General features: G+C 37.9%; 2 protein-coding genes across 3 annotated transcripts in view; one reads left to right on the top strand and one right to left on the bottom strand.

The window, feature by feature from the left end:
- LOC144610583 (protein canopy homolog 1-like) overlaps positions 1 to 1,943 on the top strand; it is a 47,117-nt gene extending 45,174 nt beyond the window's left edge. The window contains exon 5 of the mRNA XM_078429395.1: positions 1,552 to 1,943. Within this exon, the coding sequence (XP_078285521.1) occupies positions 1,552 to 1,595 (44 nt within the window). The 3' untranslated portion in view covers positions 1,596 to 1,943. The remainder of the gene's footprint in view (positions 1 to 1,551) is intronic.
- A 9,373-nt stretch (positions 1,944 to 11,316) lies between these two features.
- Positions 11,317 to 15,326, bottom strand: en2a (engrailed homeobox 2a). Of its 2 annotated transcripts, XM_078429384.1 has the most exons (3): positions 15,056 to 15,326; positions 14,807 to 14,995; positions 11,317 to 11,981 (listed from the first exon to the last, which is right to left on the bottom strand). In XM_078429384.1, exons 1-3 carry the CDS (start codon positions 15,324 to 15,326, stop codon positions 11,665 to 11,667), a joined length of 777 nt encoding a protein of 258 aa, XP_078285510.1. In that variant the 3' UTR covers positions 11,317 to 11,664. The 2 variants fall into 2 exon arrangements, with proteins under 2 accessions (XP_078285510.1, XP_078285503.1); XM_078429377.1 differs by having other exon boundaries at positions 14,807 to 15,326.
- Positions 15,327 to 15,989: the final 663 nt, after the last annotated feature.

The raw sequence follows: 15,989 nt of genomic DNA, 5'->3' as shown, positions 1-15,989 counted from the left end.
ATAACTAACATTTTTTCCATTGGTAGTGTTGATAATGAAAAGGTAATCTATCATAATATTACAGGCTGCAAATTTCAGCAATGGTTTACTTGACGTGTGATGGTGTGTCAATGACCCAAAAGCTTGTTTGCTTTTGCTGATTCTTGAAGATATTTCTCTAGTTTCTGACTAGTGTTAATGTTTTTCAGAATTCTGGTTCAACTATTTTAAGGATCCAAACTGCCTTTAAGAATTGAAGTAATTTACAGTAGCATTTCTGTACATTTTGCAACATAATTTTGACTGGTGAACCACATCATTACACTACAATAGACTAAAACCCCTTAAATCCTGCAATTTAAGAGAAATTAATATCTTTGCAAAATATCTTGCATTACTATTGCCTTTGAATGTTAGGGTTCTGGCTTAGTTTTTAAAAATGAGCAGAGGAATTGATAAATGTTTTTGAAATACTGTAGTAATAAAAATGGGAACAGAACACTGTTGAGGATTAAAAAAAATACTTGTCAGGTCAGACAGAATACCAAGAATTTAATTTTCATTCTGTTTCTGAGTGTTTGTTTTACATCGTCAACATAATGGAAATATTTAAGTAAATCCAGATATGGTATCTTCAATATTGGATATTCAAAATTTACTAAATTATAGTGTGATCCTCTAAGTTGGACTTGGATTTCTTTTTGTACTTTTCCAAAGTATATCTATATTTTATGCCTACTAGCATGATAAGCTTGCAAGTGGGTGTAGCAGAGTGCAGTGTGCTTTCCCAGATTTAACTATTTTGTATGCTATACACCCTTGAAACCGGATAACATCTTAGATCTGGGAAAATTATTACAACTTTTTAAAAATTATAACTTTGAATGGTTCATATAATAATACATTTTAACCAAGTGAATATACAAATGTAAGGTGTTTTCCAGGCTTCCCAATGGTCTTTTTTACTGCAAAAGATGAAAATATTCTAAATCAAATCTAATTGCTTTTGAGAGCTACAGATACTAGAACTGCATTTTAATTGTAGAGAGAGGAACTACTTCGGTGTAGTACTTGTATTTGTAATAAATTATTTCCTTACCCATAATGCTGAATTTTGGAATGATCATAACATGCTTAAGAATTTGTGCCACTGTTTTCAGTGTAGCTTTATATATCTAAATAGGTTCCTCCTCTATTACTAAGTTTGCTTTAATAAAGATTTGCCAGGTTTCAGACGTATAAATCATGTAAATGATAACTTTAGACATGTAGTCATCTTCAGTATAACAAAATGATAATGTTTTTTGAATCTTACAGTGGTGTTCAAAGTGCGGAATATAATCACATCTTTTGGAAAAACTATTTTGTATTTATTTGCTAACATCTTCCAGTTGTGAAGAATGTTGTGTAAATTGTTTTTTATTTTAGTAATCTTTCTAATTAAACATACTAGACTCGTTTTATTTTCAAATTGATTTACACTAAGATATAACTAGCTATTAAAAATATTTATACTGTTTGAACTATTCTGTTTAATAGAATGTACATTTATTTTTCCTCCCACCTCACCAGAATTTTGTGATCCATCTGTACAAACTCTCCACCCTGAGCTATAAGAATTGTTGTGTATCAAGCTGGAATGGGAAAGTACTGAATGTCTGCATCAACAGCTGGCAAATTTACACTGGACCAGAACTGCTGCTGTGAATCTGATCTTTGCTCCTATCTTCCCTCCAAGAACCACTGATTCATATATTTTCATTATGGCTGTATCTTTTGATAATTCCAGATCTATTGGTGTATTTGAATTATCCACAATGTATTAAAGAGATTTTATAACTCATTCATATTAAATTAATGGGCATTTTCAACTTAATACGGGGAACAAAATAACACACACCTTTTTTTAATGTTCAAATAGTGTGTGCTGATTATTTCTAAGATTTATTTTCAATTTTATCTTTCAGTACTTGTAATTAAAATTATTAATCAGAATTTGTGGGTTTGTTTTTATTTTTGTTAATCCTTTATTGACTTTGACTCCTGTGGTGCATTAATTCACATGCGGTTGTCAACTGTTTCTCTACAAAAATTCTAATATTCTTTTTTACCTCTATTTTCGTTCTATCAATTTAGACTAGTGTCCCTTATCCTTGCTGTAACTTGTTCTCTATGATAACCATGTTTCTTAAATCCTTGAATTTTCAATAGGACATTAAAACGGATACCTTTTTATCTACACAACAGAAATTTTATTTCTATGAATAATATATTCTACTGAAGATTTATCTGCCTTATTTAGAAATTGTACCTGTTTATCTCTACGGGCTATTTTACCTCATATGAAAGCAAAAGTTATGAAAATTGTCCACGACTCTGCCATACCCCCGCCCCACCCAGCTAATGTTTACATGCTGGTTACAATGACATCGCATACAGAACATCGCATTTTACAGGCAGCTTGCGTGGAAAGGACATGTTAATGCTATTTATTCCACCTTGATGTTTTTACATAAACAATGCTCCGCACACTAGACATTTTTATTTTTTAAACAGTTCCTTAACTGGGTGCTAACTAAGTTTGTGGCAATATACGAATTTGTGCGCAACTTAAACAATTCCTTAATTGACGTGATAACTCGATTTGTAGCAATTTATGAATTAGTGGGCAACTTTCTCTCCAACAGGTTGTTTATTACTATCAAGCCCATTTCTTTAGTAGCAGTGCTGTCGTTTTATTTTAATGTACTGCCCAGTTGATTACAATAAAAAGGGGGACAATGTGCAAGCGCCCTCAAATGTTTTATGTTTCGATCGATGACTCTTTAGCAAGGCTTCGAGTAAACTTCATTGTCGTTTAATGAAACCAACAATTCCTTTACCTGAAGCCATTTCTATTGGCCCAATAATTGTTTCTTTAGAATGCTGAAATTGACATATAATCTGTGGTCATGAGGTCAAAGTCCTGGAGAATGACCAGTATAGAAAGGATCTTTCCAATTTTGAACCACCGGAGGTAAAACTGAAACGGTCTGATTAGCTGGTTACAACTGCCGCCCGAATTTGGTGGATACTTTGAAACGATTTTTCTCTCTTCTGATGATCGGCAGCCGAGTATTAACGCTCGGCGTACCCTGTTTACATCTCGAATTGTGCACGACCCCGTTAATTGTACGAAGGTCATTTCTTGAAGTTGTATTTCTTTTAAGCAAGGGACATATTATTGTAATTCAATGCAGAGTCCCGCTGAGAAGGGTAAACTCGTGGAGATTCAGTTCACGACGCTCCTTTTTCAATGGGCACTTAACCATTGCGACTGTTTTTTTTGTACAAAACTTCTGAGGGCAAGCGCTCTCATCAACTTCCGTTCATAATAATTCCAAATTTAATTTCGAATGTTGTCGTTTGGACAACCTTTTCTTTGATTACACTGTAGTCATTCTGGCCATTTTCGAAGAGCAATCGCGTTCACAAATTGGACGTTAATGAGAAATTAATACTTTTCATGACTTTCGAGTTCAGTGTGCTGGACCTTCCATCCTTGCTCATCCCGTGTTACTTGCAGAAATTGCCAGCATCATTTTATGGATTATCGCTCGCAAAGTTTTTTTGGGCCCATTGCAGATAAATAGCAATTTGCATTTACCCAAACTACCGTTTCTTCGTGAATATCCGGATATCAATATTACAATTTGGTTCGACGATCTGCAGAAGGGCTTCGACCCGAAACGTCGCCTATTTCTTTTCTCCAGAGATGCTGCCTGACCCGCTGAGATACTACAGCATTTTGTGTCCATCTTCGGTGTAAACCAGCATCTGCAGTTCCTTCCTACACTTACTATTTGGTTCATTTGGTGATGATTTGTACTTGCAATTATTATTTTGGACTGCACCTTCCACCAACCAACCTCCACACCGCCATAGCATATTTTTAAGACACTTGACTTTCTGAATCTATTGATTCAGATTATATTTCTATGACTACAACACTAACTGTCATTAACCATTGTACCAATCAACGCGATCAATGGTCGGCGTCGATGTAAAATTAGTGGATTGGATTTAGTTTGCGATCTACAAACTGGACAGATAAATGCTCATTTCCTCCCGCTCGTATATGCCTTGGTAGGGGAGCTTTGCAAGGTCAGTGACACAGCTGCTAAGGCTTTGGATGGAAGGGAGGGAGTATCTTTCTTTAGACTAGCCTGGTCTGTATGAAGGAGCATTTTGTAAAATTACCTAAATTCAATATCATTGAACCAGGAGGTCCACCTCAATCAGACCTGCAGCAAAGTGGTTCTCTACAGTCTGACAAAGTTCAGCCTCTGAGCTGCAGCATTAACTTGTATTCTAACAAGATTAAAATATATTTGTCCTGGGGATTAGCATACTTAAATCCCCCTTTCCCTTTTTGGTGGTGGCAGTTCGCTTTGATCTGTGTTGCATGGCAAGAGCCTGGCTTCGTCCTGGCCATCGGAGTGCCAAGTGTGAAATCGGCCTGATGTCATCCCTATTCTTCACTTTTACATCTTTCACCAGTTTAATTATATTTCCGCCACAAAAGGCTGGCGCTTCATTGCATATTCAAGTTGGACAAGGAAGCATTAAAAAAAACTATGGGTGAAATAACTGTGGGGGGAGGGGGTCGCTTTTGTGTTGAAGACAGCCAGTCGATTTCCCAAAAAGAGTACATTGCAGCTACTTATTTTCTTTTTTTATTTTCTCCGCCACTTCATAACGCTTTAAATCATAACACCCTCCACTCTGCAGTGTAACCGGGAAAGACTAACATGTTTAAGTTGAGGCTTTTTTTCGCCCCGGTACATTTTCCACGCACCCGCCATTTGCAATACTTGATTGTAAAGTCACTGGGGGGGGGGGGGGGGGGATAATCCTTTTTTTAGCTCATCGGCGCAGGTTTTGATTGGTTAAAACGGGGTTTTGATGGGAGAATGTCACTTCGACAGTTGGACTAGATGCTCGAAAAGTTTGTGAATTTTGTTCGAAGGCGCATATGATTTGGGACAGAGAGGAAACGAACCACCTGCAGTCGTGGCAGAAGCTTTGACCTTCACCCCGGTCTCCTGGCCGCAGACTCCATTCACAGTGTCTGAGAGGAGCAGTTGCTCCCCACTTGTACAGGTCCAGCCTCATCAAGGCAGTGACCATTGGGCGTTACTTCCACATACAAGCTGAGCAAGAATAGAAATGCAGATTACTTCTTTAGCATTTGATAGCAGGTCAATGCTGGGAAATGCTCTGGCCTGACAGCTACTTTTGTCTGACATTTTCTGTAACGTTTCCCAGTCACTATATTTAACAGACACAGGTAGAAACAAATGGAACTTAATGACGTTTCGGGGAGGAAACAAATGCACTAAGGCTTTTTTTAAGGAAAGAAAAAGCTCTTATTTACGTTGTAGCTACATTGCAAATATTTTTTTTAATTTAAATAGGACTTCCTGTTTTAATCCAAACAACAGGCTGGCGGGGGTGTTAAAAGTTATTAGCCAAAACTTTGTTTCAGAGGATTTACTATTGATTTAAGTACAAATAATTGCTTCAAATATACTTTAACAGTCGCGCGATTGTTTAAAAAAAATCTTAAATCAAAGCCGTCCATTTGGAACATTGTTGATGTTGTTCCCAAAAGTTTGTAGGAAAGTTTAGAATGGTATAAAATATTAAAAGGTGCTTTGGATATTACATAATTCGATTACGTAATATGGATTATTAAAACGTTCAATTATTGAAAGCTAAAACAACAGTTTGTAACCTCAAGCAAACTTTATTTGTTTTCTTCGGCGAAATTCACAAATCTGTGGAATAACCTCTATCTAAACTGCTACGTTTGTTCTCGCACATAAAACACCAGATTTAATAGTGTGATCTAAATTACAATCAAACCATAAACCTCTTTAAAAATAAGTTAATTTTCCAGCATCTTAATTTTTTCTAAGTACATTTTCCAAAATAAATTAACTAGCCGGGTTACGGAAGCATTCTTTATTTGGGGGTGGGTTAAAGATGCATTTCGACTGGCAAAGACATAATGATTTTAAAACATCCAGAAACTTGAGTATGGTCACAGATCAAATGGATATTGGATCCAATTAACACATTCTTTCAAAGCCTAAATATCACGGTCTGTCGCAAATAAATTATAGCTACGTGCTGTTGAATAGTTGTATTTCACCTTTTTATTTGCAATGCGTTACCATGATTAATCACAATTAATGTTCAAATTCACAACCAATTCATTGCATTAAACACTTTCTGAAGTATTCGGATTTAAAAGCGATAAGAACGATGAGCATGAACCGGAGTGTGAAACGACGTTTATTTTGCTAACAATGACATTCCGTGAATGGGAAATGTTCTTTTATTTTCATTCCTGGAATGTTTACAAAATCTCTTCAAGACCCAAGAGTAAGGAAAGACCGTAACTACATTCTTGGATACTTCGGCGGCTCTGTAAATTCACACCTTTTAAAAACCTACAACAGAAGAATGTCTTCGTCTTTTATTTGCCCTTTTCGGGACATTGTTTGCTGGGGGAGGCGGGCGGTGTCCAATTAAGCTTTTACTTTGTAACTTCTGACTATTGCTGATGTGTTAGTTCTATTTTATGTTCTGCTTTTGAAAATAGGCAATACTTTGGGGAGGACACAGGAGGCAAATAAAAAATAATTTTATGAACGGCAAGCCAATTGGACCATTATCTGCTAATAAGATATCAGGAAAGTTGTCGAGTCGAGTTTATTGTCATATATATGACTCCGGTAAAGTACAGCTACAATGAAGATCTTGCTTGCAAAATGATACTTTTAACGTTTTTCGTCTGCCTACTTTTAATATAGTTTGCCGCTTGAAGCTTTCTTGTAAAATAAAATAAAATCCCTATTGAATCGCTTGTACGTAGTTAAAATAAAGACCAACAAATGCCTGAACTGCAATGTAGCAATATATTGCACAGTTGGCAATTGTTTCTACTTTGTTCTCTTAAACTTACAGACTAGTCCTTGTTTTTCTATTAACCTCGTGCATATCAGCTACTGCACAATTTAGTTGTTGAAAAACAACAGTAGCATTTAAAGGAGAAACATTGAGGATATTGTTAAATCCGCACACTCCCTAATGTTTTATTAGTCACTGGATACTTAATCTGACAAATGCCTAACCTCCAGCTTTCTTATTCCTTGGCGTTTCACGTAACGACAAATCAGATAATTTCTGCATTGAGATACAACAAAATAATTTGTTTGAACCTGTATTGGTGCTTATATTTGTTTCTCTTTAATTTTCTCTAGCCAGTGTATATAATTTAGTTCTACAGTGCTAATAGGCAAATTAGTTTCCCTATTTTTAAAAGTTGAGGTGTGGGAAATCGGATTAAAACTATCCAGATTTTTAAACAATTTGATTAAATGTAGTAAGTCATTGGAACCCAATCAAAAACGGTGTGGTTTGATACAATTTAATTTAAGAAACAATGGGCACAATTTGGAAAAATGAACCACCGAATATTAATTATAATAACGCAAACTTCCAAAGCCTTTAACCGAAATAATTCCTGTATTACTTTAATCCTGCTTGATTTAAAAAAATCTACTTAAAGGGCAAATATATATATTTATATGTATATATATATATATATATATATATATATATATATATATATATATATATATATATATATATACATACATACATACATACATATGTGTGTGTGTGTATATAGAGGTATATTTAAAGGGCAATTGATTGTAGGGTTCGAAGTCGACACGAGTACAAATTAGCAATGAATCTGTGGAATGACCTTAAATGGTCTGACCCCAACATTTACATTCACTTCTATTTTGTTTGCTTGTAATTCTCATTGAATTCAAAGAAAACCACGGTATACTAATCGGCGCAATGATCAGCTCCCATCTTTTCGGTTACAAGTGAGGACAAGATCATCTTGTGACTTTTTTTTGTTGCGCGAGTTCATTGTTTTAGAAATGTTTTTCTTCCCAGAATGCAAATATCTAATCTTTCAGGTCCCTGGTATTAATTTACTTGAATTCTGAACAGCAAACTTTTTGAAGTTTCCTCGCCCAAATGCAAGTGCGAAGGTGCTGAGTTCATCAATTATTCCTGAAGTGAAAATCTGGAATGATTTTTGATTTATCGCAACATATTGGAACTGTTGACAGGGAATGTCAACAATAGCCGATCAGATTTAGTTCCCATGCAACACTTAATTTCGACAAGTTCTTGGTAACTGCTTTAGGTCATCAGCGTGAAATACAACTCCCTTGGAATCAGTTTCACTTGCGTTCTCAGGGGCGCAGGCTATTATTACCATTACAAGATCCTTTTAATATTAGCTATAATCAAGATTGGCTTATTGGTGGAAAACAAAGTTTAATTATCGCTCACTGCGGTTGATTTTTTTTCCAAACTACCCTGTATTCCTTACATTTAGTGGAATCAACAAACACTATTTTAGGCTGATTCCCAATGACGTACTACGTTTACTTAACAAATTGTTTAAAAATCAGGACAGTTTTAATCCAATTCCTCACACCTCAACTTTTAAAAAATAAGGAAATTCAGAACTATATGTATTTTGGGAAACATTTACTTGAAGTTTGTAATCCCAGAATCTGTTGCTTTTGGACTGGCTCTTTTTTTAAAGAAAAATTGCGAGTTTGTCAAGCTATTTAGCTACGTCTGCCAGAAAATCTATTACTTTGTAATAGAATCTTAAGCTAATTCAAACATGAAAGTGACGTAACATCTAAATACAACCTTCACGAACAAACTTATATTTTCCATTTATGTACTTGTCTGCGTCCAGTAGGAATACAATATGGCGCCAATGTCAGCATTTTCAGCCATTTATGTTTGATTTTCTTCATGCTGTTAGTTATTTAGGGAGAACCTGATTTTCTTTGGTTACATTCATTACAACAAATCCTTAAATGTCACTGCATTTATGATTCACTAAACTGCAATTTTAACTATATATTTTTCCTATCGGTCAACTCATTGTGCGAGAGCACGATAACATTGCTTACGATCACGACGTTTGCTAAAGTGCGAAATATAATTAATAAATACAATTTGTAGATACATCAGTGCTAATATTATCGCGAGACCAACATATTATATAATATATAATGTAGTAAATCAGACGCGATTATAATCTGTCAGACTCGTTCACAAAGAAGTGAAAAAGGGTCCATAATTCTTGATTCATGCGTCGTTTTCATTGTACGTTGTTACTATGTTATAATCTAAAATAAAGTGGACTAAAGAACACGAGTTTCAATAGTGTTGGTAATAACCTGATTTGCCATTAAACCCATAATCTTGGCGTTAAAGCGAGATGTTGGCATTCGTTTTGCTAGTACTCTATAGGGCCGAGGTACTTATATTTTATCCCGTTTGGACCTTAGTGAAATGTGTTGCCTTTGAAGTATACATATCTTTACTTATCCACATCAACGAACACAACGTTTATACGTTAGAAATTTGAATGAATTATATTTGGAGTAACTTATAATTGTCACTGTTTTAAATCTGAAATCACACAAATAAAATCATAGGTGCATACATAATTTAGGGAGAATAAACGCAGATTGATTCGCTGTCTTTGCATTTATCAGACAAAGAATTCATCCAGGATTTGTGCTTCATGCAGTCCCTATGCAGTTTACAATTGACAGTTTCCATTCCAGGCGCTTGTTACTATCGGTTTTTTTTTCTTTATATACAACTTTGATACAGTGTTCGTGTATTAATGCGGGTTACGTGGATATCAAGTATTAAAAAATACAGGAAGGGTACGGATATTTTACAGCGCCTCGGTGCATTTATTATATTTAGCTAATTTCACCATATTAAAATAACGAGGCGATATTGAAGGTTTCGTAAAAAGACTGTAAATTATGTTACTGGTTTCACATCAATTACCAGCAAAGTCAAATTATATTTAACTTCCTAAAGTGAACACTTTTTACAGGGGTCGACTCCACTTAATTAGGACGCTTGCATCTTTGGACAATACGACTTCGTCTGTTGCCTAATTATTAGCGCTAGGATAACACTGATACAAAATGTTACCAAATGTATTGGGAAGAGTACTTTTTCCTTTCGATTCTTTAGCTTGTCGATGATAAATTTATCAAAGAATGTGATCTAGAACATTATTCTAAGTCCAGCGCAGTTGAAAACTAGCAATGCATACGACAATAATATTTTTTGCAAAGGACGCTCTCTATAGGTCTTGGAAATTACAGCAAAAAATACGTTGCACTTTCTTGTGAAAGACAGGGTACAAAACACGTGGGCAAAGCAGCAGAATTTGTATTTCCGTGAGCTTTGATTGCGTCGAATTTTAGGTCGGAAGACGAAGGAGAAAGGGCTGCTCTTTCTACAGCCCAGCCTCGGTGCCTCTAACTGACAAAGTACAAGTGCCCTGGCAATCGGACACAGAAAAAAAATCTCCACGTTTCGATTAATGATTCGCGGCAGCAAAGTAAGTGGCGCCTTTGGTATAATTTGTGACTTCGCGTATGTTCACTTGAACGAAGAGCATTTTCAACAACAATGCCCTCATCCAAAATATAAAATGCCCTTTTTTTAAAAAATCCCTGTTTACAACCACAGTGAGAGGTTTCCGGTCTAATGCGTTGTGTATCAAGTTCTTGGTTGAACTTGACATTTTGAGACCTCGCCATATGCCGCAGGGAGGCGCTCCAGAGGCGGAAGCCCGTCGGCTGAACACTTTTTCTGTAACCCAACCATCTTCCCCCACCCCATACCCGCCCACTCGGTTTATGTTTTTTTTAAAAGGATAAAAAACAATATCGGTTTATCTCCGCTGTTTGCTTCCAGAGTTTCGTCTACCGCTTGCAAAGGCCCAACTCGATAACATATTGCAAATGTTAAAAAAAACCTCAACGCTGCTCATCAAAACAAATGCATCAATGAAAGTTGTCTGGTTTCATTCACTGCCCCTTAATATCTTTCATCAAGGCCAGAGAATAATGTAGAAAATTTGACACAATTCAGCCTTCCCTCAAAATCTAATTATCCGACCCTCAGTTAAGTTCCTTACATTGAAAAGCTTCCCCACCTTCCGATATTAATAATCTAAAACATCGGATGAGACTTCCCAGTGTACCTTGTCTCAAAACCGCCTTTAGTTCTTTGTTTTGTTTTTAAAAAAGAAAGCAATCTCAAAAGCTGTAAACCTTGCAGTAGAATCAAACATTTGATATTTATTTAATTTAACATTTTTTTCTGTAAAACAACAGCAGGAAATTTCTTTGGACTTCAGCAGGTTGGTTTAAATTTCAGGTTAGTTTGTTCACCGAGCGGCTGCGGAACCCAGTCGGTGACTGGTAGAAAATGCGACCAACAAACAATATCCGCGGCAAAAAAAGTAGCTTCTGAAATCCCAGAAACAATAGCTCACCATATATTGAAATATTTCAGTTTTTTTTACAACACCTTACCTGAATTATATACACAGAATATTGCGGAATAATGTCTCATACAATTTCATATCTTTTAAAAACTATGCTGGTATCTTTTTCTCTCTCTTTTTTTTCTCAATACACTGGCCCTTTATTTTTTTTTTGAGATTTATATTATTGCATTGTATTTTTTCGCACTTTTGTTAAATCTTTGCTATTCGCTTTCTTCCTTGTCTTCTTTCTCCGTGTTGGAATGGTTGTAAAGTCCTTGTGCCATTAAATGGAGTGCCAGTGAGTTCTTTGATCCGCTAGCTTTCTTGATTTTGGCTCGCTTGTTCTGAAACCAGATTTTGATTTGGGATTCGTTGAGACTGAGTTCGTGAGCCAAGCTCTGCCGGCGTTGCTCGGTTAGGTAGCGGTTCGTCTGAAACTCGGCTTTCAGTCTCTGCAATTGCTCGGCTGTGAACGCTGTCCTCGGTCGCTTGTCCTCTTTATTGGGAGTCTTTTTCTTTGGTTTGCGGGACCTGGGACCTAAAATTAAAGTGTAAACGCAGTGTTACAAAATAAAAGCAGTAAGATTTTTTGTTAAAGTGACAAAAATCAAACAAAACCCAGACTATCACATTTTATGAACTGCTGTACGATTGATGTAAACACGAACACAGGTGCCATTTTCCTCCCTCGTGACATCTTATTCTATGAACAATAACTCAAAACTTGAAACGATAGAACAATTTCTTAGGTCGTGGGCAATGGTAAATCATTGACAATTTATGTCTGCACAATTTCGCAATTTTAACAAGTGAATATTTATATCCAACAACGGCCAAAGGCACATTTCAGGAAGTAGGTTACGGGATGCATAGATCCGCGAGTTTGGTGGATCATTGCAGTAGGATTGAAAGAAATAACATTTTTGATGTGTTCAGTGCGATACAATTCATTGCAAATAGATAAGAGTGTGATCCATAATCCGCTTAAATTCAGACTCTGTGATAACAACTGCCTATATATATCGCTACAATTTGCCCCCGAAGTTGGAAATGCTCGCGTATCTCCTCCCTTCGTCTCTATTTCTGGATTACACATCATTCCAAACTTTTAAAATTTTACAAACCTGCAGTTAGGGCGATGTTTATGTTATTCGTTGACCCTTCATTTGATAGAGTTCCAATTATAGCAGAGAGTACATGGGGAAAAAGATGACTTGAGTGCGAAACTGAACACAATGAGGCAGATTTGCCTCCACATGCAACTCATAAAGTTATGAGAAAAGCACAAAACGTTCGCCGAGGGTTTCAGATACACAGTCCTCGTATGTTTCATGATGGTGGTTAGACAGGGAAAATAATAGGATTCGTGTAATAATGTAGTCGTCCTTTCAAAAGAATTGCAGTCATTTATGCGCTAACTGCCGTATGTGGGAATGTGCAACGTAAAGTTCGTGAGTCTCAGTAGATAAACCAGGTTAGAGACATAATAAAAATGATTACTTGGATAAAAAGTGTCATTAAAATAGAAAGGGTGGGAAACAACTTAAAAAAGCAATGAATAAATGACCCGCCGTTCAATCGCGTCTGCAAAACAACAAACTTTAAATATACAATAAATTGAGGGTTTTGCAACCATGGCAGAAAAAAACCCATTCACCTCCCTCTGATCCAAGGGCCTGAAAGTTGTCGGAATATCAAATAATATTGAAACTAACGATAGTAACAAACGCTTGATACACAATCAACACCCGTGGGTCGCGAATTTACAACTTTCTCTCCCTAGTCTGCTTGCAAAGAAAATAATAAACATTTTAAAACGTGAATTAAGGGTGGATGTGGGAAGTTGTTGTCACTGATATATCGGCAAATTATAAGCGTTTTCAGAAGCAGTAAATCTTTGACCAGCGTGAGAAGAAAGTGTGGCGGTGCAAGAGACTGGACCGGTATGTGTGTGTGTGTGCGCGTGCGGTTGTAATTTGGCCAGCGTGTGTAAGGGCAGTTAAATTTTTAATGCATCCCCACTCTACTCCTCTTAAAGTATGATACTCAACACTCAGCTGGAAACAACTACACATAACTGTATGATTAAAATAAAATGTGGATCGAAAAATCAAAAACGCATGACAAACATAGTTTCTACCACAGATTAAACTAACTCTATAATAGTCTATATTTCAACCCCTCTCTTTAGTTATTTGGTTTTTAAAAAGCAAGCCTGCGATAATCTAAGTTTGGGATGGATTAAACATATTATTTGATGTTTCTCCTCCACAAAATCAACTCCTTCAGATAAAACGTGCAATTATATTTCTACAAGCTCTCTGTTATTTCCGGCGAATTATTGGTCGTGTCCTTCGAGGGCTGTAGTTGGATTTTTTTTTGCACATTACGTAATTTCAAAATCCTGATTTCAACATAATGTGCTGTGGATTATTTTATTGCGCGCGTTGTTATATTCTTCGCCAATTCAACTCTCGTGTGCTCTAGCCTCGTAAGCGGCAAGTCTGAAGCCGATCGGACATAGCGAGGCCTAGTTCGCTGACAAAAATATGCTAAATACTAGTCAACAAAGAGACATACTGGAGCGGCCGAGTGCATCGTGAGCGTTTTCGTATAGTAATAACTACCAGACGTATTTCTGATTTTTAAAAACCGCCCTGTTTATAGACACGAAACTCTAAATTACCGTCCATTTTTATTCTAACAATGGATGGGGCTTTCTTTCAAACAATAGATCTTGAGATAATTTATCCCATAAGCGCTGTGTCGAAATTTTTTTACAACCAAAACGCGCCCCGGGAACCGGTTGAAAAGACTCGTTCGCCGCATCGATGCTTTTGGACAGTTCCCATGTCTGCAATCCTTCTCAACAAGAAAATATGATCTTTTTAGATTTACACTGAGTTCGACTGCATTCAAACTATGTTAAGTGGAGAGTTGAGAGCGATTAGTCTGCACTTGCCCGCCTGAAAATAAAATCTAGAATGTCGATTCCACACTGGTTTAATATTATAAATGCTTATGTCTGTTGTGTGGATCCCACGTGTAAAAGGATCAATCTTTTGTTAATTAAAAAAATCAAGACACGTTTCGAGAACCATTGAAGGCCATCACAGTGTTCTGGAGAATCTGAGGAAACTTTTCCCTCCTGTTCATTTAATGGGATACAGCAAGATTCCTGTAAAAAACATATGTCACAAGGAAAGCGTTGCTCTCTATTTAGTTTAGGCTAGCACGTTAGCAAAATTAAATTAACTGATGATTCAGTTATTTTAAGCTCTTGCTTATCCGCCTTTTAAAGTTTAACACAAGCCCTCTTTCCCCTCTGACATGGAGAATGGTTTTATTGTCGTGTTCCCTCACCTGACGAAGGCCTGTCCGAGTATCTAGTGCAGTAAACCCACGCAGGCCAAAGCATGGGTTGGGAGACTGCGCTGGTGCTGCTGTGGGAGCTATCTGAATCGGAGCTCTGAGATTGCTCGGCGCTCTCGCCGTTCCTCAGCGTCGCTTCTCCCGCCACGTCTCGTTTCTTAGCCGGGCCAGACGGGCTGGCTGGAGCCCCTCCTCCTCCGCCGGAGACACCATCACCACCAACACCACCACCAACACCACCTCCTCCTCCTCCTCCCACCCCGGGCGCACTGCCTCCGCTCTGGCCGGACACCACCGCCGACGGGCTAACGTTCTCTCTCCCGGGGACGTGGCTCTGCCCGTCTTTCCTTTTGCCAAAGTCCGGCCGCAAGATGTTGTCGATGAAAAAGTTGGTGATCCGGTGAGGGAGCTGGTTCCCCGGCGCCTGGAGTAGCGGCATGATGGCTCGGTTAGACTCGTTGCTCGACTCCTGGTTGTCCACTTCATGGTTATTTTGATCATTTTCTTCCATAGTGTGTGAACGGCTTCGGAACTGTAGTCCCCGTCCCCCCCCCCTTCCCCGCTCTCTTTAGCCTTTCACCCACTCAAGTATGCAGCGATATCCAAGTTGGTTTGTGGAGAGAATGAGAGGAAGCCCAGATCTTGCCTTTTAGTTCTCCCCCAAAACGTTCCTCCTTTAATATCTTGCCAGCATCAATCTCTCCGCCTTTAACGTCGTCCCCCCCCTCCCTCCCACCCACCCCCCGTCTGATTGCCTCTGCTCGTTTGGCTTAGGTGCGGATAATCATACTTTGCCTTGTCTCAGTTCCGCACCCAGGTATCCATGGCTCACGTTTAATCGGCAGCCTTCACTTTTCAAGACTCTTGTCTCCCTCCCTCCCTCCCTCCCTCCCCCTCCCTTCCCTTCCCCAATCTGCCGCTCACCCCCTCGACTTGGGCAGCACAGGAGTCTCTGTTTCTCTCTCCCTCCCTCTCTCACTCACTCATTCACTCACTCACACATGCATGCATTCATCCATCCACACACACACACACACACACACACACACACACAGTTAGAAGACAGGGAATAAAAATTAAAGAGAGCCGCTAACTGATCAGAAATACTTTCACTGCGCTGGATTTCTGTTCTTTTTTAATAGGGGGCGGTCACGTGACGCGGTTCCCCGGGACC

Source organism: Rhinoraja longicauda, chromosome 2 (assembly GCF_053455715.1).
Source record: "Rhinoraja longicauda isolate Sanriku21f chromosome 2, sRhiLon1.1, whole genome shotgun sequence".
Lineage (NCBI taxonomy): Eukaryota > Metazoa > Chordata > Chondrichthyes > Rajiformes > Arhynchobatidae > Rhinoraja > Rhinoraja longicauda.
This window is presented reverse-complemented; position numbering and strand designations above follow the sequence as displayed.

Excerpts from the sequence above, each read along its gene's own strand:
- en2a (XM_078429377.1), bottom strand. The coding sequence starts at position 15,326 with ATGGAAGAAAATGATCAAAATAACCATGAAGTGGACAACCAGGAGTCG. Across the intron at positions 11,982-14,806 it reads CTCGGACAGGCCTTCGTCAG|GTCCCAGGTCCCGCAAACCA; the intron begins GTGAGGGAACAC and ends CTTTAATTTTAG.